Source organism: Saccopteryx leptura, chromosome 1 (genome assembly GCF_036850995.1).
Source record: "Saccopteryx leptura isolate mSacLep1 chromosome 1, mSacLep1_pri_phased_curated, whole genome shotgun sequence".
NCBI lineage: Eukaryota > Metazoa > Chordata > Mammalia > Chiroptera > Emballonuridae > Saccopteryx > Saccopteryx leptura.
In genome coordinates, this window is record NC_089503.1 from 250,940,891 (window position 1) to 250,958,422 (window position 17,532).

A 17,532-nucleotide genomic window follows, 5' to 3' on the forward strand; every position below is an offset into this window, starting at 1 on the left:
GCATGCGCAATTTCCGCTCTCTGCTTTTGGCGCTGTGGGGCAGTGAATCCATAAGAAATTTCCCGGCGGCGCGGAAGATGCGCGCCACTTCCGGCCTGGCTCCTAACAACGGGGGAGGCTGGTAACCAGGGAGGGGGGGATGGCGGAGCGGGTGCCGGAGGCGGAGGCGGAGGCTGAGGCGGGCGCAGGCGGGGAGGCGGCGGCCGAGGAGAGCGCGGCAAGCCGCAAGGCGCGGGGTCGGCCGCGGCTTACGGAGTCTGATCGGGCCCGGCGGCGGCTCGAGTCCCGGAAGAAGTACGACGTGCGACGCGTGTACCTGGGCGAGGCGCACGGGCCCTGGGTGGACCTGAGGCGCCGCAGCGGCTGGAGCGACGCCAAGCTCGCCGCCTACCTCATCTCGCTGGAGCGCGGCCAGCGGAGCGGCCGCCACGGGTGAGGGGGCCCGACCCGAGGGATGGAGGGAGGGAACGAGGGAGGAGACGCCCCCATCCCCCGCTGAACTTGGCCCCGCCCCCTCCGCCAGGCTCTGCCCCCTCCGCCCAGGCTCTGCCCCTGGCATCTCTGAGCTCCGCCCAGCAGCCCCGGGTGCCGGCCTGGGTCTCCGACTGCCGGTCCTGGGATGTGCCTGGCTCGCGGCCCCGCCTTCCGTCGCTCTGACCGCCCAATCCTAGGATGCATCCAGCCTCGACCCGCCTCCTGGGCTCTTGGCCCCGCCCGCTAGAGCTCTGGCTGACCAATCCTGGTACGGGCCCCACCTCCAACCGTTCTAACTACCCAGTCCCTGGAGGGGCGGCCCCGCCTCCTGAGGCTTTAGTGGCCGGAGGTCTCTACTGGTCCCTCATTATCTCACAGACCTCAACCCCCTGACACTGACAGCACAGCCTGGGCCACCCAGCTCTGTCCCTCATTGAGTTCCGGTTCCTCAGCTTGGACTCTGAGTGGCCACATTCCCACAACCCTAGACCCTGCGTACTCTGAAGACCCCTCACAATCCAGATCGTATTCCCTAAACCTCTTGGCTCCCCAAGAGCACCTCAGCCCAAGTCCTGAGTTAGCCGCACCGGTGGAAGGCAGAGGCCTTTGCAGTCTTAGACTTGAAAATGAGCAGTGTTGGTGGAATTTTTCGCCTACAGCCTTATAGGTTAATGTGATGATTAAATTAGTTAAATTACAGCAAAGGGCTTAGAACAGTGCTGGCAGTTAGTGAGCGCTCCAGGTATTAGTTGTTAGGATGATGTTTGTTCTGTATCACAAGCAGTTCTGCAACAAAAATCTTTATTCAACCTTTGTTTTATTTGTACACGTTCACATGTTTCTCAAGTGGGAGGTTCTGAGGGTCAAGAATCAACCGGGCTTGACCAGGCAGTGGCGCAGTGGATAGAGCGTCAGCCTGGAACGCTGGGGAGCCAGGTTTGAAACCCAGAGGTTGCCAGCTTGAGCATGGGCTCTTCTGGCTTGAGTGTAAGCTCATCAGCTTGAGCTCTGGGTTGCCGGCTTTAGCGTGGGATCATAGACATGACCCCATGGTCACTGGCTTGAGCCCAAAGGTCACTGGCTTGAAGCCCAAGGTCGCTGGCTTGAGCAAGGGGTCACTGACTCAGCTGGAGCCCCTGGATCCAGGCACATATAAGAAAGCAATCAATGAACAACTAAGGTGCCACGACCATGAGTTGATGCTTCTCATCTCTCTTTCTTCCTGTCTGTCCTTGTCTATCCCTCCCTTTCTCTCTCTCTCCCTCACCTAAAAAAAAAAAAAAAAAAAAAAAAAAAGAATCAACTAGATCTGCCTGACATGTTGTGGTGCAGTAGATAGAGTACCCTCCTGGGACACTGAGGTCCCAAGTACAAAACCCAAAGTTATGGACTTGAGCTTTGGCTTATTCTGCTTGAGCGCAGGCTTGCCAACTTGAGCAAGGGATCTTGATGATCCCATGGTTGCTGGCTTGAGCAATGGGCCACTAACTCAGCTTGAGCCTCTCCCCCCCACTTCATCAAGGCACATATGAGAAGCAATCAATGAATAACTAAAGTGATGCTACTACGAGCTGTTGTTTCTCATCTCCTCTCTCTCTCTCTCTCTCTTAAAAAAATAAAAAAAAAAGAATCAACCAGATCCTGAATTGTACCCACCCAGTCCTTAGGGTGACAGGCTGAGTTTTTTTGGTTGTTATTTTTTAAGATTTTATTTACTGGTTTTAGCAAGAGAATAGAAAGAGAAAGGCAGGGGGAAGACCAGGAAGCATCAACTTGTAGTAGTTGCTTCTCATGTGTGCCTTGCCCAGACAAGCCTGGAGTTTCGAACTGACAACCTCAGCATTCCAGGTTGATGCTTTATCCACTGCAGTGGCATGGCAGGCTGGTTTATATGCCCAAGACAGTACAGGAAATGCTTGGATGCTTAAAAAACCTCGTCCCGCTATTGGAGTTTCTGACTCAGTCTGGGTGGAATTACAGACCTTGTATTTTTTTATACAAAGCTTCCAGGGAGATGTGAAGCTGAAAAACCACTGGCAGAGGGAGCCCCTGGAAATCCCTAAGCTGAAAGTGAAATTTGCAGAAGCTTGGTTTGGCTGAGCAGGAGCTGTGTTGGCCTGCAGGACTGGGGCAGGGGCATTATATGGCAAGAATCTGGCCCCAAGGCCCATGAGCACTAATCTGGGTGAGGGTATCCTGTGGGGAATAGACATGACCAGATGTAAGGGATCAATTATTTCAGTCATTTAATTATTTATAACCTATCTTGTGCTTGGAGGGATCTCAGTTCAAGGCCTCTAAAACATGGACAAGAAGGCAGAAATGAAAATCAGGGTGAAAAGAGAAAGGAAAATGAGCGACACAGTGGGGCCAGGATCAGTGCTGTTGGATTGAAGCCTAAGTCACAAGGGACATGACAAGGGCTGTTTTGTGGCATGATGAGGTAAACACTTGACCAGAGGGGTTCAAGAGACATGAGGTGGGAACGGCAAATGGCCGCAGCAGGGAGGTCAGTGTTCCAGGGCCCGGCTCAGTGATAATATTGATGATCCTAATGGTCATTGTCACCATTTGCTGAGTGATTACTAATTACCAGAGCTGCACCTAGCTTATTATAATGCATATAACCTCATACCAACCTCATCTGCATCTTAGAAGTACAAGGAAGCAGCCAGAGTGATTTGAACAGACTGGGAAACATGGTGGCAGGAAGGCAGAGAGAGGCCCCTACCAGGTCTGAAAGAGATGGCTCTAATGTACAGTACCTGCCCTCACTCTGTGTAGAACCAGTGCTGAGCTACAGACAGGTAGCCCAGGTAGGGCCAGGAAACCTGCCTGGCTGATCTGATAGCCATTGTGGTGTAGGAGGCCATCAAGGCCCTGGCCTTTGGGTCTAGTCCTGCCCTGTGCCCAAGGCCAGGTTCACTGGGAGGCAGGCATTGGGGGTGTTGGGCCTCAGCCAGGGTGGGGAAGGCCCCAGAAGCAGTTGTTTGACTGGGCCTGAGCTGACTGAAGGAGCAGGACTGCTGGAGGAGGGCAATGCCAGCCCTCTAGGCTCTGTCTGACAATTTCCCTGGGCCCTTGGCCAGCCTTGGGGCCAGGCATTGTAGGACCCTGAGCGAGGCAGCTCATGTTCTATTGCTGTATAACAAATGACCACAAACTTAGTAGCTTAAAACTACATAAATTTATTATCTCACTGTGGGTCAGGAGTCTGGCACATTTTAGCTGAATCTTCAGATCAGGGTCTCACAAGGCCAAAATCAACATATCACCTAGCTATGTTTTCATCTAGAGGCTCAACTAGAGAAAGATCTTCCAGACTCCCTCACAGTGTTGGCAAAATTGATGTGCTTGTGGTTGTTGGACTGAGGTCCCTGCAGTCTTGCTGGCTGTCAGCAGAACCACTCCCAGCTCCTGGAGGGTGTTTGTTCTCAGGTCTTTGCCACATGGCCCCTCCTTGGCTCTCTCACATTCTCAGCCTCTGGTTTTTTACTTCAGCAGGATCTTTCTAAAGGCTCCCCTGATTAGATCAGGCCCACCTCAGTAAGCTCCCTCTTGATTAATTGGTATCCCTTCATATTCACAGGTGTGTCCCACTTGTAGGAAAAGGATTATACAGGGTGTGTATCCCAGGGGGTGGGATCATGGGGCCTTTGAGAGGTCAGAAAGGGGTACTGACCTTTTTTAAGAGCTACTGATTTTCTATACCCCTTTGACAGCTCCGTTCCTTGGCCAGGGGACTCTGGGCTTATGGCCTCATCCCTCTGAGCCTCAGCTTTGCACTCTCTGAGGTGAGTGATGATATTAGATCTCCAAGGACTCTTGTCCATGTGGGAGAGAGCCCAAGTGAGGGGCCATAAGAAATAGAACAGGCTCAGAAAACAGAAGCTAACATTTTGTCCCAGAGCAGGATAAAAGGTAGCCAGAGTTGCTGTCATTATTGTGTCTGTCGGGCCCTGCGTCACTCCCCCTGCCTCTCTCTGTTACAGGAAGCCTTGGGAGCAGGTCCCCAAAAAGCCAAAGAGGAAGAAAAGTAAGTGGGGTTGCAGCTGGGGGAAGGGGTGGGTGTTGGGAGTTACTGACTTTGTTTTCCCTCACTCCCTTCCTTGCTCCCTCATTTTCTCAGGGACCATTTGTCCCTACCCATGCCATGCAGTATGCAGAACAGGGCAGACCCAGCCCTGTCCTCATGCAGCCCACAGTCTCCTGGGAAAGATAAGGAACAGGCTGAGCAGGGCTGTGACCAAAGAGGGGTAGGGCTAGGGCACTGGGGTCTAGAGGAGGTGCCTCACCCAGCCAGGGATGAGACCACACTTACGCTGTGCCCAGCAGGGGTGCCCTCATCATCCCCAATTTTATGCGTAAAAACATCCAGGAGACTCTGGCCAGTTGGTTCAGCAGAAGAGCATTGGCCTGGCATGTGGATATCCCGGGTTTGGTTCCCGATCAGGGCACACAGGAGGAGCCACCATCTGCTTCTCCACCCCTCCTCCTCCTCTCTTTCTCTTTCTCTTCCCCTCCCGCAGCCAGTGGCTAGATTGGTTTGAGCTCATTGACCTGAGCGCTAAGAATGGCTCCATGGAGCCTCTACCTCAGGCACTAAAAATAGCTTGGTTACAAGTATGTGCAGACCGTTGGCCCCAGATGGGGTTTCCAGGTGGATTCCAGTCAGGGTACATGCAGGAGTCTATCTCTCTATCTCCCCTCCTCTCACTTGGAAAAAGAAGAAAAAAAAGACATCCAGGAAGCCTAGTCACTGCCCCAGGTTTTATAGGTGGAAAGTGGCAGGGCCAGACTGCAGAATCAGGTCCTCATGTCTTCAAATTGATCCCCTTAGCTCCTCTGCTCTCCTGCCTGGTGTATCAGCCAGGGAAGAGCCAGGCAGAGCAGAGGGAACAGCTTGTGCCAGGGCCTAAAGGGCATATTGTGTGCCAGGCTCAAGGAGAGCCAGGCGTGGGCAGTTGGAACAGAGGCCTGGAGCACGTCCCTCCTGCCCCTGAGTTCTGGGTCTGTGGGTTTCGAGCCATGTCCAGCAGGATGAAAGCCAGCTGTCCTGGGATAGCCTTGTGGTGGCAGTGCCCCCCCCCCCATTCTCGTAGTTCTCAAAGGCGGGGCCAGGTGAACTAAGATTGTGGTCACTCAAATCCCAAATGGGTGGGAATGGAGATAAGGTGGCAAGTACTGGGCTAAGAAGGTGGCTTGCTGCTGGTGCCCCATGGTTGGAGGCCCTGGGCACCATCCCTAGGCCCAAGAACCTTTCCTGGGCCCACTCCTCATCTCCTAGCCTGGAATGTGGGAGGGACTCCTTCCAACTCAGGTGAGGGACCAGGACCATCACTTCTATCACTGGTACCAATTCTTGGGCGCTTACAGTGTGTGCAGCCCCATCTGTGCCCTGTCGATATCCACTCCTGGGAATGGGGACCCTCATTCTCCCCTGATCAAAGCCAGCAGCTGAGGTTCAGAGAAGCCAAGTCACTTATCTTATAGTGTTGGCCACCCAGCTAGGAAGTAGCAGAGCCAGGATTTGAATCCCAGTGGTCTGGCTCCACCGTCCCACCCCCTTGCAGTATTTGCTCATCTAACACCTACTGTGTGTAGGTGCAGGATACACAGGAGGAACAGCACAGACCAGTGTCCCTGCCCTTGGAGAGCTGACATCTAGTGTGGAAGACAAACAAGAAACATGGAAACAAATAAATATAGATGGAGTCTGGGTGCTGCTTGGAGAAAAATGACAGCAAGTCAGGCCAGCTAGAGGGACAGGGAGGAGAGGGTGGCTGACCAAGGGAAAGACCTGAGTGAAGGTGGAGGGGGCAAGGCAGCTACGTGGTGGAAGAGGGCACAGCCAATGCCAAGTCTTTGAGGCTAGAGTGGAGTGAGCAAGGCAAGGGTAGGAGGTGAGGACAGGGTGACTGGGAAAATATGTAAACCTCTAGGAGGACTATGACTTTTCCACCCAGTGAGGGGGAAGCTATGGAGGTGTCTGAGCAGAGGAGGGATATGACCTGACGCAAGCATTCACAGGTGTCCACTGGCGGCTGTGAAAGGAACAGGCTGCAGGGGGCCAGGATGGGAATAGGACAGGGCTGAGGGACTGGTTATAACAATAAGAAGCAGTTAACAATGACTGTGGCCTGACTAGGCAGTGACGCAGTGGATGGAGCGTTGGACTGGGATGCGGAGGACCCAGGTTCAAAACCCCGAGGTTGCCGGCTTGAGCGCGGGCTCATCTGGCTTGAGCATGGGATCATAGATGTGACCCCATGGTCGCTGGTTTGAGCCCAAAGGTTGCTGGCTTGAGCCCAAGGTCTCTGGCTTGAGCAAGGAGTCACTCACTCTGCTGTAGCACCCCACCCCATCCCCAGTCAAGGCACATATGAGAAAGCAATCAACGAACAACTAAGGTGCCACAATGAAGAATTGATTCTTCTCATCTCTCTCCGTTCCTGTCTGTCCTTCTCTCTGACTCTGTCTCTGTCAAAACAACAACAACAAACAACTACACACCTACTGTGGCCATACCCCACTCTTCATATAACTCAGTTTATCCAGTGAGTTTCATCTCTGGCCAATCTCTGTTATCTCCAGGGTTTATATCATCTCCCTGAGCCTCAATTTCTTCACTTATAAACCGGGGACAAGCTGGGACAGAGTTCAGGAGGGTATCTCAACCACCAAGAGCCAGAAGGCCCAGGTGGGGCTAAGGGCCGCACTGCCCTGGGTGACCCAGCCCTGCCCCTCATGCCCTCCCCGGCCCTGTGTGCACAGGGCGTCGACGCAATGTGAACTGCCTGAAGAATGTGGTGATCTGGTACGAGGACCACAAGCATCGCTGTCCATACGAGCCGCACCTGGTTGAGTTAGACCCCACCTTCGGCCTATATACCACAGCCGTGTGGCAGTGTGAAGCCGGCCACCGCTACTTCCAAGACTTGCACTCACCCTTGAAGCCACTCAGCGACTCAGACCCTGACAGTGACAAAGGTGGGTCTGCGGGGTGAAGGCATACAGTGGCCTCCAGTGTCTGAAGGTCTACAGCTCCACATGGGAGAGTCATGCTAAACTCCCTGCCCTCCTGGGTCTTGCTAGTCTCAGGCCAGCATCACAAACATCTCAGCTACTAGATGGCACTAGGGCTGGCTTCAGGGACATAGCACAGACTCATTGGGCAGGCTGTAATCTTTGAGTTCTTACAGATGCAGTTCCTATTTTACAAAGGGACAGCTGAGGCCCAGGGCAGTTTGCCCACCTGTGCCCGAGGCCAGTCTCAGGCAGGGCTCAGTAGCTGGAGGGAGGGAAGGCTGCTCGGCCTCAGACTCCCCAGGGTGGCTGTTCTCTCCTGGCCTTTTCCTCCTCTGTTTTCTCCAGCCTTTCTCGGGTTCAAGGTATGTCTCTCCTAGTCTCATCCTCTTGCCCTCTCTCCGTCATGCTCTCTGTCTCCTTACTCCCTATTTTTGTTCCCTTTCTCATCCTTTCTGTGTTTCGTCCTCTCTGTCTCTTCCTTTGTCTTCTGTCTCATTCCTTTCCCCCCACCTCCCTGCACTGTCTTTCCCTATCTCTCCTCCATCTTACACCCTTCCTGTCTCTCATTCTCTACCCTTTCCATCACCCACCCTCCCCATCTCTCACTGTCCCTGCTCCTCCCCTGCCATCCCACGTTGGTTACACCATGACCAAGGAGACACTGTGGGTGGTGAGGGCTGCCCGCCCGCCTCAGAGGCTTGACACGAGCTGTGAGGAGCGTGGGGCGCACTGCCAGGCACCCTGCCAGGGCTGAGGGTGGGTCAGTCCACAGGACTGAGGCTGAGCTGGCAGGCCTCTTGGAGCAGATGGCATCCCAGCTGGTGAGGGGAAGCCGTGGGCGAGAGGTGTTCAGGTGGGCACCCTGGTCAACTACCATCCTGTTGTGTGACAGTCAGGTCCCAGTATGAAGGCCGCCCCTCAGCCATCCTGGCCTGTGCTTTGCTCCAGGCCCACCCAGAGTCCTCCCCACAGTCCTGTCATCAGCCCCACTGAGCAGTCAAGGAAACTAAGGTTTGGGGAGTAACATGACTGGCTCGTCTGGGGATGGATCCAGCTTGGATGGGGTGACACCCGAGGAACCCCTTTGCAGCCCCACCTAACTTTTACACCAGCAGCGGCTGAATTTGGGCTCTTCGGAATGCACAGTAGGATCGATTGTGCATCTGTTGTGGCTTCCAGGGGCCAGTGAGAGAGTGGTTGTGTCCTTGACCTAGCCCTGTTCCCTCAGGAAGCACCCTTATGTGCTTGGCCAGGGGCAACCCTGTCACCTCACTGAGTAAGAAGACCCCCTACAGGGACTGTGGGAGACCATGGGTGCACAGTCATTTCTGTCATGCATGTTATTGTCTTGAGTAAAATCCAGTGTCAGCTTTAGCAGCTGGACACTGCACTCAGAGACCCAGACACACACCCAGCCATGCTGCCACGTCATTAGGTGATTGCCCCTTTCTCAGGGTGGAGCCAGGGTTGATCCCCCTACTGTCCCTTTTGCCACTCCAAGGGCCTGCCTCAGAGTTGGGGCATTAGAATACTAAAGATAGTAAGAAACATTAATAGGGTGCTTACTCTGAGCCTGGTACTGTCCTAAGCTCTTTACACATATTTACTCATTAAATACCCACAATATCCCTGAGGTAGGTAGGCATCAAGTTATCTCCAGGCCCAGAGAGGTTACATAAGGTGCCTGTGTTTACACAACTGGAAGGGGAAACACTGGAATCCCCCAGCCCCCTGCTGCAGTCAGGCTCCAGAGCCTGCATTTTCCTTGTGACTTTAAGGGGGTATAGGACATGTAGTCCCCAGACAGTGTGCCCCAACTATGTCATGACTGTGTAACTTCAGGGATGATCATTCATTTTTCCTGTCCCTACTTTCTCCCTGTGTGAGGACATTAGCACTAAATACCTAGGTAAGATGTCAGCCCCCTTGGCCTTCATCACAGCCTTGGTCTGAGAGTTGTTCATTTTTGCAAACGTGTACTCACCATGTACTATATTGCCTCTGGGCACTAGGGACTGTACATGGGCCCCTGTCCTTGTGCAGTTTACTATTTAGAGGGGAAGCAAACAGTGAACAAGATAGACAAGTAAAATCCAGCGTACACTGGAAGGTGGGAAGTTCTTTGGGGGAAATAAAGGAGAGAAAAGGGTACTATTTGAGACAAGGTGGTCAGAAGCCTCCCTGAAAAAATACCATTGATGGATGGTCTAATGGAGGTGAGGAAGGGAGCCCACACAGGTGTCTGAGAGAAGAGGGTTCAGGCAGAACAAGTGGCAGTAAGGTGTCTAGTGTCCCTAGGCATGAGAGGTGGGAGTGACCCAGTGGAGCTTACAGGAGGTGCAGGCCATTTGGCTGCTATGATAAGTGAATTGGGAAGGGTATTAACTGAAGTAAGGCAAGCTGCTGAAATAGACACACCTCTAAGATGCCTCCCATCCCAGAACCCAGGGTCTCTCTGTCCTGGAGCTCCTGCCTCTTCTGAGTCCTGGCTGGTGGGAACAGAGACAGAAGTTGATGGCTGGGAGCTCACTACCACTCACATTTCATTGGGACTCAGCTGTATGGCTATACCTATCTACAAGGGATACTAGGAAACATAGTCCACATGGTGCCAGGAGGAAGAGACTCAGGTTTGGTGAGTAGCTGTCCTGTTTCACAGGAAGTGATGATGAGCAGGTCCTCAGTCAAAGAGGGACATGACCTAAGCAGGTGTTCACACACTCCCTATCGCTGCTGTATGGAGGACAGACTGGAGGGGGTGGTGAGAGTAGGAACTGAGGGACCAGGGAGAGGGACTGCCTGGTTCAAGCAGGGGGATGATGGGGCCACAGCCAGTTGTGTGCCAGGGAGGTGGGAGAAGCTGTGAGCTTTCAGATGTATTTTGAATGTAACACCAGCATTTTGCTGACAGATTGGAAGTGGGTATGAGAGAAAGGGAGAAGTCAAGGATAGCCTGGGGACTTGGCCTGAGAACTAGGAGAACAGAGCTGCTATCCACTGAGGCAGGGACATCCATGAATGCTGCAGGCTTTTTCTGAGGGAGACTCAGAGCCCAGAGTGGCTGAGAGAAGTGTGAGATGCTTTGAAACCCCACGGGGGTGGGACAGCAGAGAAGGCCATGGGATATAACAGTCTACAGCTCCACAGGAGGTCCAGGTTGGAGCTGTCCCCACTGAGACACCAGGGTATGGGTGGTGGCAGTTCCATTAAAAGAGATACTTGGTCTTTGTTCCTACTTCCTGCCACAGAGCTCCTAAAACTCTTGGAATTCCCTGAGAGATAGGGTGCTTTTCATTGTCATAATGAGTCCCTTTCCTATGGAGCCCCTCTGGAACACACCTAGGCTCTATGCTAATGAGGTGACTCAGGGAGGGGCTCTTAGACAGCTAGCTTCAAGAGGAGGGCTAGTTACCAGAAAGACCAAACACATGATTAGTGAAGCAGTATCTCTCAGCCCCACCCCAACCCCTGGGCAGTGGACAGGGGCTGGAGATTGAGTTATAGAAACTCTTGAGCCTGGCCAGTTGGCTCAGTGGTAGAGCATCTGCCTGGAGTGTGGATGTCCCAGGTTCCATTCCCAGTCAGGACACACAGGAGAAGCGACCATCTGCTTCTCCATCCCTCCCCTTCTTCCTTCTCTCTCTCTATTTATCTATCTCTCTTCTCCTCCTGCAGCTATGGCTCAGTTGGAGCAAGTTGGTCCTGGGCGCTGAGGATGGCTCCATGGCCTCACCTCATGTGCTAAAATAGCTTGCTTGCTGAGCAACGGAGCAACAGCTCCAGATGGGCAGAGCATCGCCCTGCCCATTAGGGGGCTTGCTGGGTGGATCCTGGTCGGGGTACATGCGAGAGTCTGTCTCTGCCTTCCCAGTTCTCACTTAAGAAAAAAAATAACTTTTGAACAACATGGTTCAGAAAGCTTCTGGGTTGGTGAACATGTGGAGGAGCTAAGAGGGTGGCACACCCGGAGAAAGCATGGCAGTTCTGTGTCCCTGCCCCTGTACTTTGCCCTATACATCTCTGCCATCTGGCTGTTGCTGAATTGTGTCCTTTATAATAAGACTAATCAGGCCCTGGTTGGTTAGCTCAGTTGGTTGGAGCATTGTCCCAAAGCGCAGAGGTTGCCAGTTTGATCCCTGGTCAGGGCACAAACAGGAATTGATGTTCCTCTCTCTCTCTCTCTCTCTCTCTCTCTCTCCTTTCCTCTCTCAATAAAATCAATATATAAAAATTTGCCTGACCTGCAGTGGCACAGTGGATAAAGCGTCGACCTGGAATGCTGAGATTGCCGGGTCGAAACACTGGGCTTGCCTGGTCAAGGCACATATGGGAGTTGATGTTTCCTGCTCCTCACCCCCTTCTTTCCCTCTTCTAAAAGGAATAAAGTTTTAAAAATTTTTTTTTAATTAATAAGTAAATTTTTTTTTTAACTTGTAATCAGAATTAGAGCATTTTCTTGAGTTCTGTGAGCCATACTAGCAAATTATCAAACCTGAAAATGGGCTCATGGGACCTCCCAGTCTATAGCCAGAGTTACAGGTGGCCTGGGACTTGGAACTGGTATCTGAAGTGGGGTCATATTTATGGAGACTGACACCAATTCTAAGTGGAGAGTATGAGAATGGTATTGAATTGTCGAACAGCCAGCTGGTATCAGAATCAGGGCAGTATTTAACACTATCAGCCCACTGAAACCCAGGTGATTGGAGCACTTGAGAGGCCCCAGCTAGAAACTTCCAGACCTGTGAGAGCAAAAGCTGAGAAGGAGCCACCAGGGAGGAATCAGGAAACCATAGTGGGCCAGAGGCCAAGGTGGGAGAGTGTCTTTGAGGAGCAGGGGTAATTGAGGAGGATGGGGACTGTGAAGGGACCAGTTTGTGGCAGTGAGGAGTCGAGTGCCTGGTCCCTGATTAGCCCACAAATACCAGCTGCTGCTGCACTATTGTAACTATCCCCTTTCCTCTGTTACCACAGTGGACAATGGCCTAGTGGCCGGCAGCTCCGACTCATCCAGCTCCTGCTGTGGCTCTGACTGTGAGGAGCCCCCCGTGGGCCAGCCAGCCAAGGTGACAGTAACAGCTGCAGCAGTTACCCCCACTAGCCCAGCGGGCAACAGTGGGCTCATCACACAAGAGGGTGTGCACATCCCCTTCGACGTCCACCATGTGGAGAGCCTGGCCGAGCAGAGTACCACGCTGTGCCCCAACCCAGCAGGCAGTGGACCTGAAGCGCTGGAGACGGTGGTGTGTGTGCCAGTGCCTGTGCAAGTGGGCCCGGGCCCTGGCACCCTTTTTGAGAACATGCCCCAGGAGGCGCTGGGCGAGGTGGTAGCCAGCTGTCCCATGCCAGGCATGGTGCCTGGCTCTCAGGTGATCATCATCGCAGGCCCAGGCTATGATGCCCTCACGGCTGAGGGCATCCACCTCAACGTGGCAGCAGGCAGCAGTGCCCCCAGCGGGGGCCTGGGTGACGAAGTACCCTGCACCATGATGGAGGGTGTGGCAGCCTACACCCAGACGGAGCCTGAGGGCAGCCAGCCCAGCACTGTAGACCCCACCACCATGGCAGGCATGGAGACCAAGAAAGGTCTGGGGGACCATGATAGTGGGAGGGGGAGTTGGATGGAACCTGGGAGGGGGAGGGCAAGAAATCACCCCAGAGTGGGCTTCTCAAGAGCCTGAGTACCCATGGACACCTATCCTGTGTCCACCTGTAGAGAAGGAGGACCTTTACATGCTTAAGAAGGAGGAGAAGGAGGAGCCAGTGGCCCCAGAGCTAGCAGAGCTGACAGAGACAGTGCCTGAGAGTGCGGAGACTGAGGCAGAGGCAGATGGGGAGGAGCTGGACGGCAGTGACATGTCAGCCATCATCTACGAGATCCCCAAGGAGCCCGAGAAGTGGGTGTCGGGGGCAGGGGTGGGAATGAAGACAGTGGCCCAGTGTGGGAGCCCTGATGCCATGGGCCCCTTCCTCTCCAGGAGGCGACGGAGCAAGCGGTCACGAGTGATGGATGCTGATGGCCTGCTCGAGATGTTCCACTGTCCCTATGAGGGCTGTAGCCAAGTGTATGTGGCTCTCAGTAGTTTTCAGGTGAGGCTACCACACAAATGGCTTGGCAGGGTCTTTTGTGTCCAGTTGCCTGGCGCTCGGGTCTGGGCAGTGTGGCTCGTGGAGGGCCCCAGCAGGTGCCACAGGCCTGTTTCCCACATGTCCACCCGCCTTCGGTGTACATATCCTGCTTCAGCCACAGCCTCTCTCTGCACACCCCGAGTGGCTGCCTGCTCCTGGCCTGGTGGCTTCCCACACACTTCTGCTCTTTTGGCTGCCCAAACCTACTGCCTCTGCCCAGGCCACCCTCTTAGCTCAGGATGCCCCTCTAGCAGGAAGCCTATCCCAGTCCCCCAGGGCTGGTGGGGTCTGCAAGCTTCAGATCAGTGTATAACGAAGACATACCTGCAGTTTGCCTGATGGACCTGGATGGGACACTCCAAGGGCAGAGACAGGGTGTTGTCATATCCCCACTCTGGGCACAGGAGGCAGCATGAGTAGACCCTTGAATTTGCCAAGTCATGTTTTCATTAAGCACGTATTGAGAACCTACCAGTGTCAGGCCTAGTGCTGGGCACTGGAGCTGCAGATGTGATGTGCTAAGGACCTAAGGACAGGAATGAGTGATTTGGAGGGGCTGCTTGCTCCAGGCCCTGTGGGGCAGCATAGCACTAAGGCAAAAGAGCCTGCTATAGGGTTGACAGCCCTAAAATCCAGTCCCAGCCCTGCCACTGCCCACCTGTGAGAGACATCAGCCAAACCACTGAACTTCTGGAGCCTATTTCCCCATCCATAAACTGGGCTAGTGGCTGGACCCCTTCATAGGGTTATGACAAGTTCCACTGATGCCCTAGCCCAGAGCCTGGCTGGAGTAGGTTCTTAGTAAAACTGCTCTTAGATCTCGGCCCCAGCTCGGAGCTAACAGTCCATCCCAAAGGCAAAGCACCAATTTTCTCTCCTCCAGTGAAGTCGGCCCCAACCTGCCTCCCAGAAGCCCTCACCTATATCCACAGCACCCACAGCCTCACTCCTGCCCCTCTCACCCCCAGAACCACGTCAACCTTGTGCATCGGAAAGGGAAGACTAAAGTGTGCCCTCACCCTGGCTGCGGCAAGAAGTTCTATTTATCAAACCACCTACGGCGACACATGATCATCCACTCAGGTCAGGCCCTGGGGTACAGGGGCCTGAGCCTCAGAGTCAGGGTGGGAGCAGGCAGGGTCAAACCTGGACACAGGACTGCCCTCAGAATTTCCTGCTTGTCCTCCACATGAACAGGCATGAGATGGTGGAAGTAAAGCACTTAACCTGCCGCCCACTAGGCATCTCCCTGGTGCTCAGTAAACACAAGTCGTGGTGACACAGACTGTTATAAATCACATGTAGCTGTGCAGGGGCTGGCTCTCTTCTCCAACCTGGGACCTATTGGCCTCCCCACTCCTACAAGCAGATCTCATGCTGGAGTAGTTCCAGGGCTGAGGGAGGACAGTGAGCCACCCCAAATGGACAAGGAGGGGGAGTGAGCTTGTGACAAGACTTCTGTTTCTTCCTCCTTGATCCAGGGTGTGAGCTGCTGGCACAGTGGCCAGAACTGGTACCTGTGCCCAGCAGGAGGGCATGGCTTCAGACTTTTGAGACCAGAACTTTGGACTTTTTTTTTTTTTTTTTTTTTTGTATTTTTCTGAAGCTGGAAACGGGGAGAAACAGTCAGACAGACTCCCGCATGCGCCCGACCGGGATCCACCCGGCATGCCCACCAGGGGCGACGCTCTGCCCCTCCGGGGCGTCGCTCTGTTGCGACCAGAGCCACTCTAGCGCCTGGGGCAGAGGCCAAGGAGCCATCCCCAGCACCCGGGCCATCTTTGCTCCAATGGAGCCTTGGCTGCGGGAGGGGAAGAGAGAGACAGGAAGGGGGGGGGGGGTGTGGAGAAGCAAATGGGCGCTTCTCCTATGTGCCCTGGCCGGGAATCGAACCCGGGTCCCCCGCACGCCAGGCTAACGCTCTACCGCTGAGCCAACCGGCCAGGGCCAACTTTGGACTTTTAAGTGAAGTCACTCCAAAGTCCAAATATTGGGGTCAGATTCAGACCCATCTGCACCCTGTACCCTTCAGAGACCAGATTTCACATTCCACCTCTGCCTGGGGCATTCCTAGGCAACTGCTATATGAGTCTCACTTATCAGCCCCTCCAGTTATTAGAGTTGACATTCAAGCCCGGAGAATGTGGGGGTTTGGTCCATCTGCACCCTACCTGGTCCACAGCCCCTTCCCCAAGGGCAGTGTCCTCAGCCTTGTGTTTCCCCCCAGGTGTCCGTGAGTTCACCTGTGAGACTTGTGGCAAATCCTTCAAAAGGAAGAACCACCTGGAGGTACATCGGCGCACGCACACCGGGGAAACGCCTCTGCAGTGAGTGACAGGCCTGCAAGGATGCCGGGAGGGAGGAGATCCGGGCCTGGGGTCAGCACAGGGCAGTCCCATGGGCGGGGGCGGGCGAGCCCCATCCCTGGGGTTGCCGTGCCCAGTTACACCTGCTCTCTGGTCCCAGATGTCAGCTTCCTTTCCTGGGGGCTGCCCTTCCTGCTCTGACTCCTCCCTGACTCCTGGCAGGTGCGAAATCTGCGGCTACCAGTGCCGACAACGTGCTTCGCTCAACTGGCACATGAAAAAGCACACAGCAGAGGTGCAATACAACTTCACGTGCGAGCGCTGTGGGAAGCGTTTCGAGAAGCTAGACAGCGTCAAGTTCCACACTCTCAAAAGCCACCCAGACCACAAACCCGCTTGACCCGAACGACCAGTGACCGCCCCTATTTATTCTTTCATTCTGATGCCACTCCTAGGCCTGCCGGCTCAGCTCGGACAGCCACAGGGACCACCTGCCACCTGGATGGCAGGCCGGAAGGTGGCGCCCCTGCCCCGCCCCAAGGCTGGTCCTCCCCACCCCGCCCTGTCTCTGGAGCTGGCAATTGGGGCTACACTGCTGGAACTGTCAAGAGAGCAGAGCGAGATTAAAGAGCGAGAAAGTAGATGTCCTTCCCTTAGGCCTGGATAATTTGGGGAGTAGGGGAAGCCTCTCTTCTCCAACCTGATTCCTTTCTGAGCAAGTCCTGGGAGGCAAGGGGTTTGGGGTAGAGGAAGTCATACACGCAGAGCAGGGCCTTTCTCCATCAGCCTGGGTTGCCTGGGCAGCCCTAAACACTCCCTCCTCTCACAGGATCAAGGCTTGGGGGTTGGGGGCCCAGGGAGGCCACTTGACATCTCCCAGGACACAGTCCTGACTCTCAGTCCTAATCCCATTTGGGTCACTCATTCACAACCCTAGAGAGCTCAGGGACTAGTTGGGGAGATGTTCGGTAAACCCTTTAAGTGAGACATGACTGTAACAAGCACGGTGCAGGAAAGAGTGGTATGTTAGTTTCTGGGGGTACTATTTAGGTCAGTGGTCAGGGAGGTGGCATTTGAGCATCGACTAGAATGACAAAGAGATTCCGTCCCCAAAGAAAGCTGGAGGAAGCAAATCCCAGGCCGAAGAAACAGCCGAGCCAAAATCCCGAGGTGGAACGGGCTCGGCGTGTTCCTGGAACAGGAAGCCGCAGGGGGAAGGGAGTTGGAATCGGCGGGGTGACTGCTCTGGCCCTATTACGCGGAGGAGGATGCTGAGGCTGCCTCATCCTGTGACCGCCAGGGAGAGGAGCGGGGAGTGAGACCGGGCCGCACAGCCGCCAGGTGGAGCACAAGCTGCATGGACCACTGTGACCGGCACCACGTGACTCTGGGGACCGCAGCGGCGAGCCTGGGCACGTGCCCTGGGGGAGTACCGTGGCTCCACGCGCAGACTTGGCCCCGCCAGCTCCTTGCCAGCTCGTGGAGATGGGCTGCAGCTAAAGCTTCATTTTATACTTCAAACCGGGGGCTACCCCAGCCAGGGACATTAATGTCGCGGAAAATGAGCATGTCCGGCCGCTGGGGCCGCCCCCCG

At 54.5% G+C, this 17,532-nt stretch overlaps 1 protein-coding gene across 1 annotated transcript; it reads left to right on the forward strand.

Moving 5' to 3' along the window:
- The first annotated feature begins 105 nt into the window (after window positions 1-105).
- Window positions 106-16,581, forward strand: ZNF653 (zinc finger protein 653). Its single transcript, XM_066345497.1, has 9 exons — window positions 106-432; window positions 4,467-4,510; window positions 7,249-7,464; window positions 12,478-13,089; window positions 13,220-13,400; window positions 13,482-13,593; window positions 14,601-14,715; window positions 15,860-15,959; window positions 16,161-16,581. Exons 1-9 carry the CDS (start codon window positions 140-142, stop codon window positions 16,336-16,338), a joined length of 1,851 nt encoding a protein of 616 aa, XP_066201594.1. The 5' UTR covers window positions 106-139; the 3' UTR covers window positions 16,339-16,581.
- The last annotated feature ends 951 nt before the right edge of the window (window positions 16,582-17,532 follow it).

Coding starts and splice junctions, on each gene's coding strand:
- ZNF653 (XM_066345497.1), top strand. CDS start 140: ATGGCGGAGCGGGTGCCGGAGGCGGAGGCGGAGGCTGAGGCGGGCGCA. Junction 13,401..13,481: donor ATCCCCAAGGAGCCCGAGAA/GTGGGTGTCGGG, acceptor CTTCCTCTCCAG/GAGGCGACGGAGCAAGCGGT. Junction 14,716..15,859: donor ACACATGATCATCCACTCAG/GTCAGGCCCTGG, acceptor GTTTCCCCCCAG/GTGTCCGTGAGTTCACCTGT.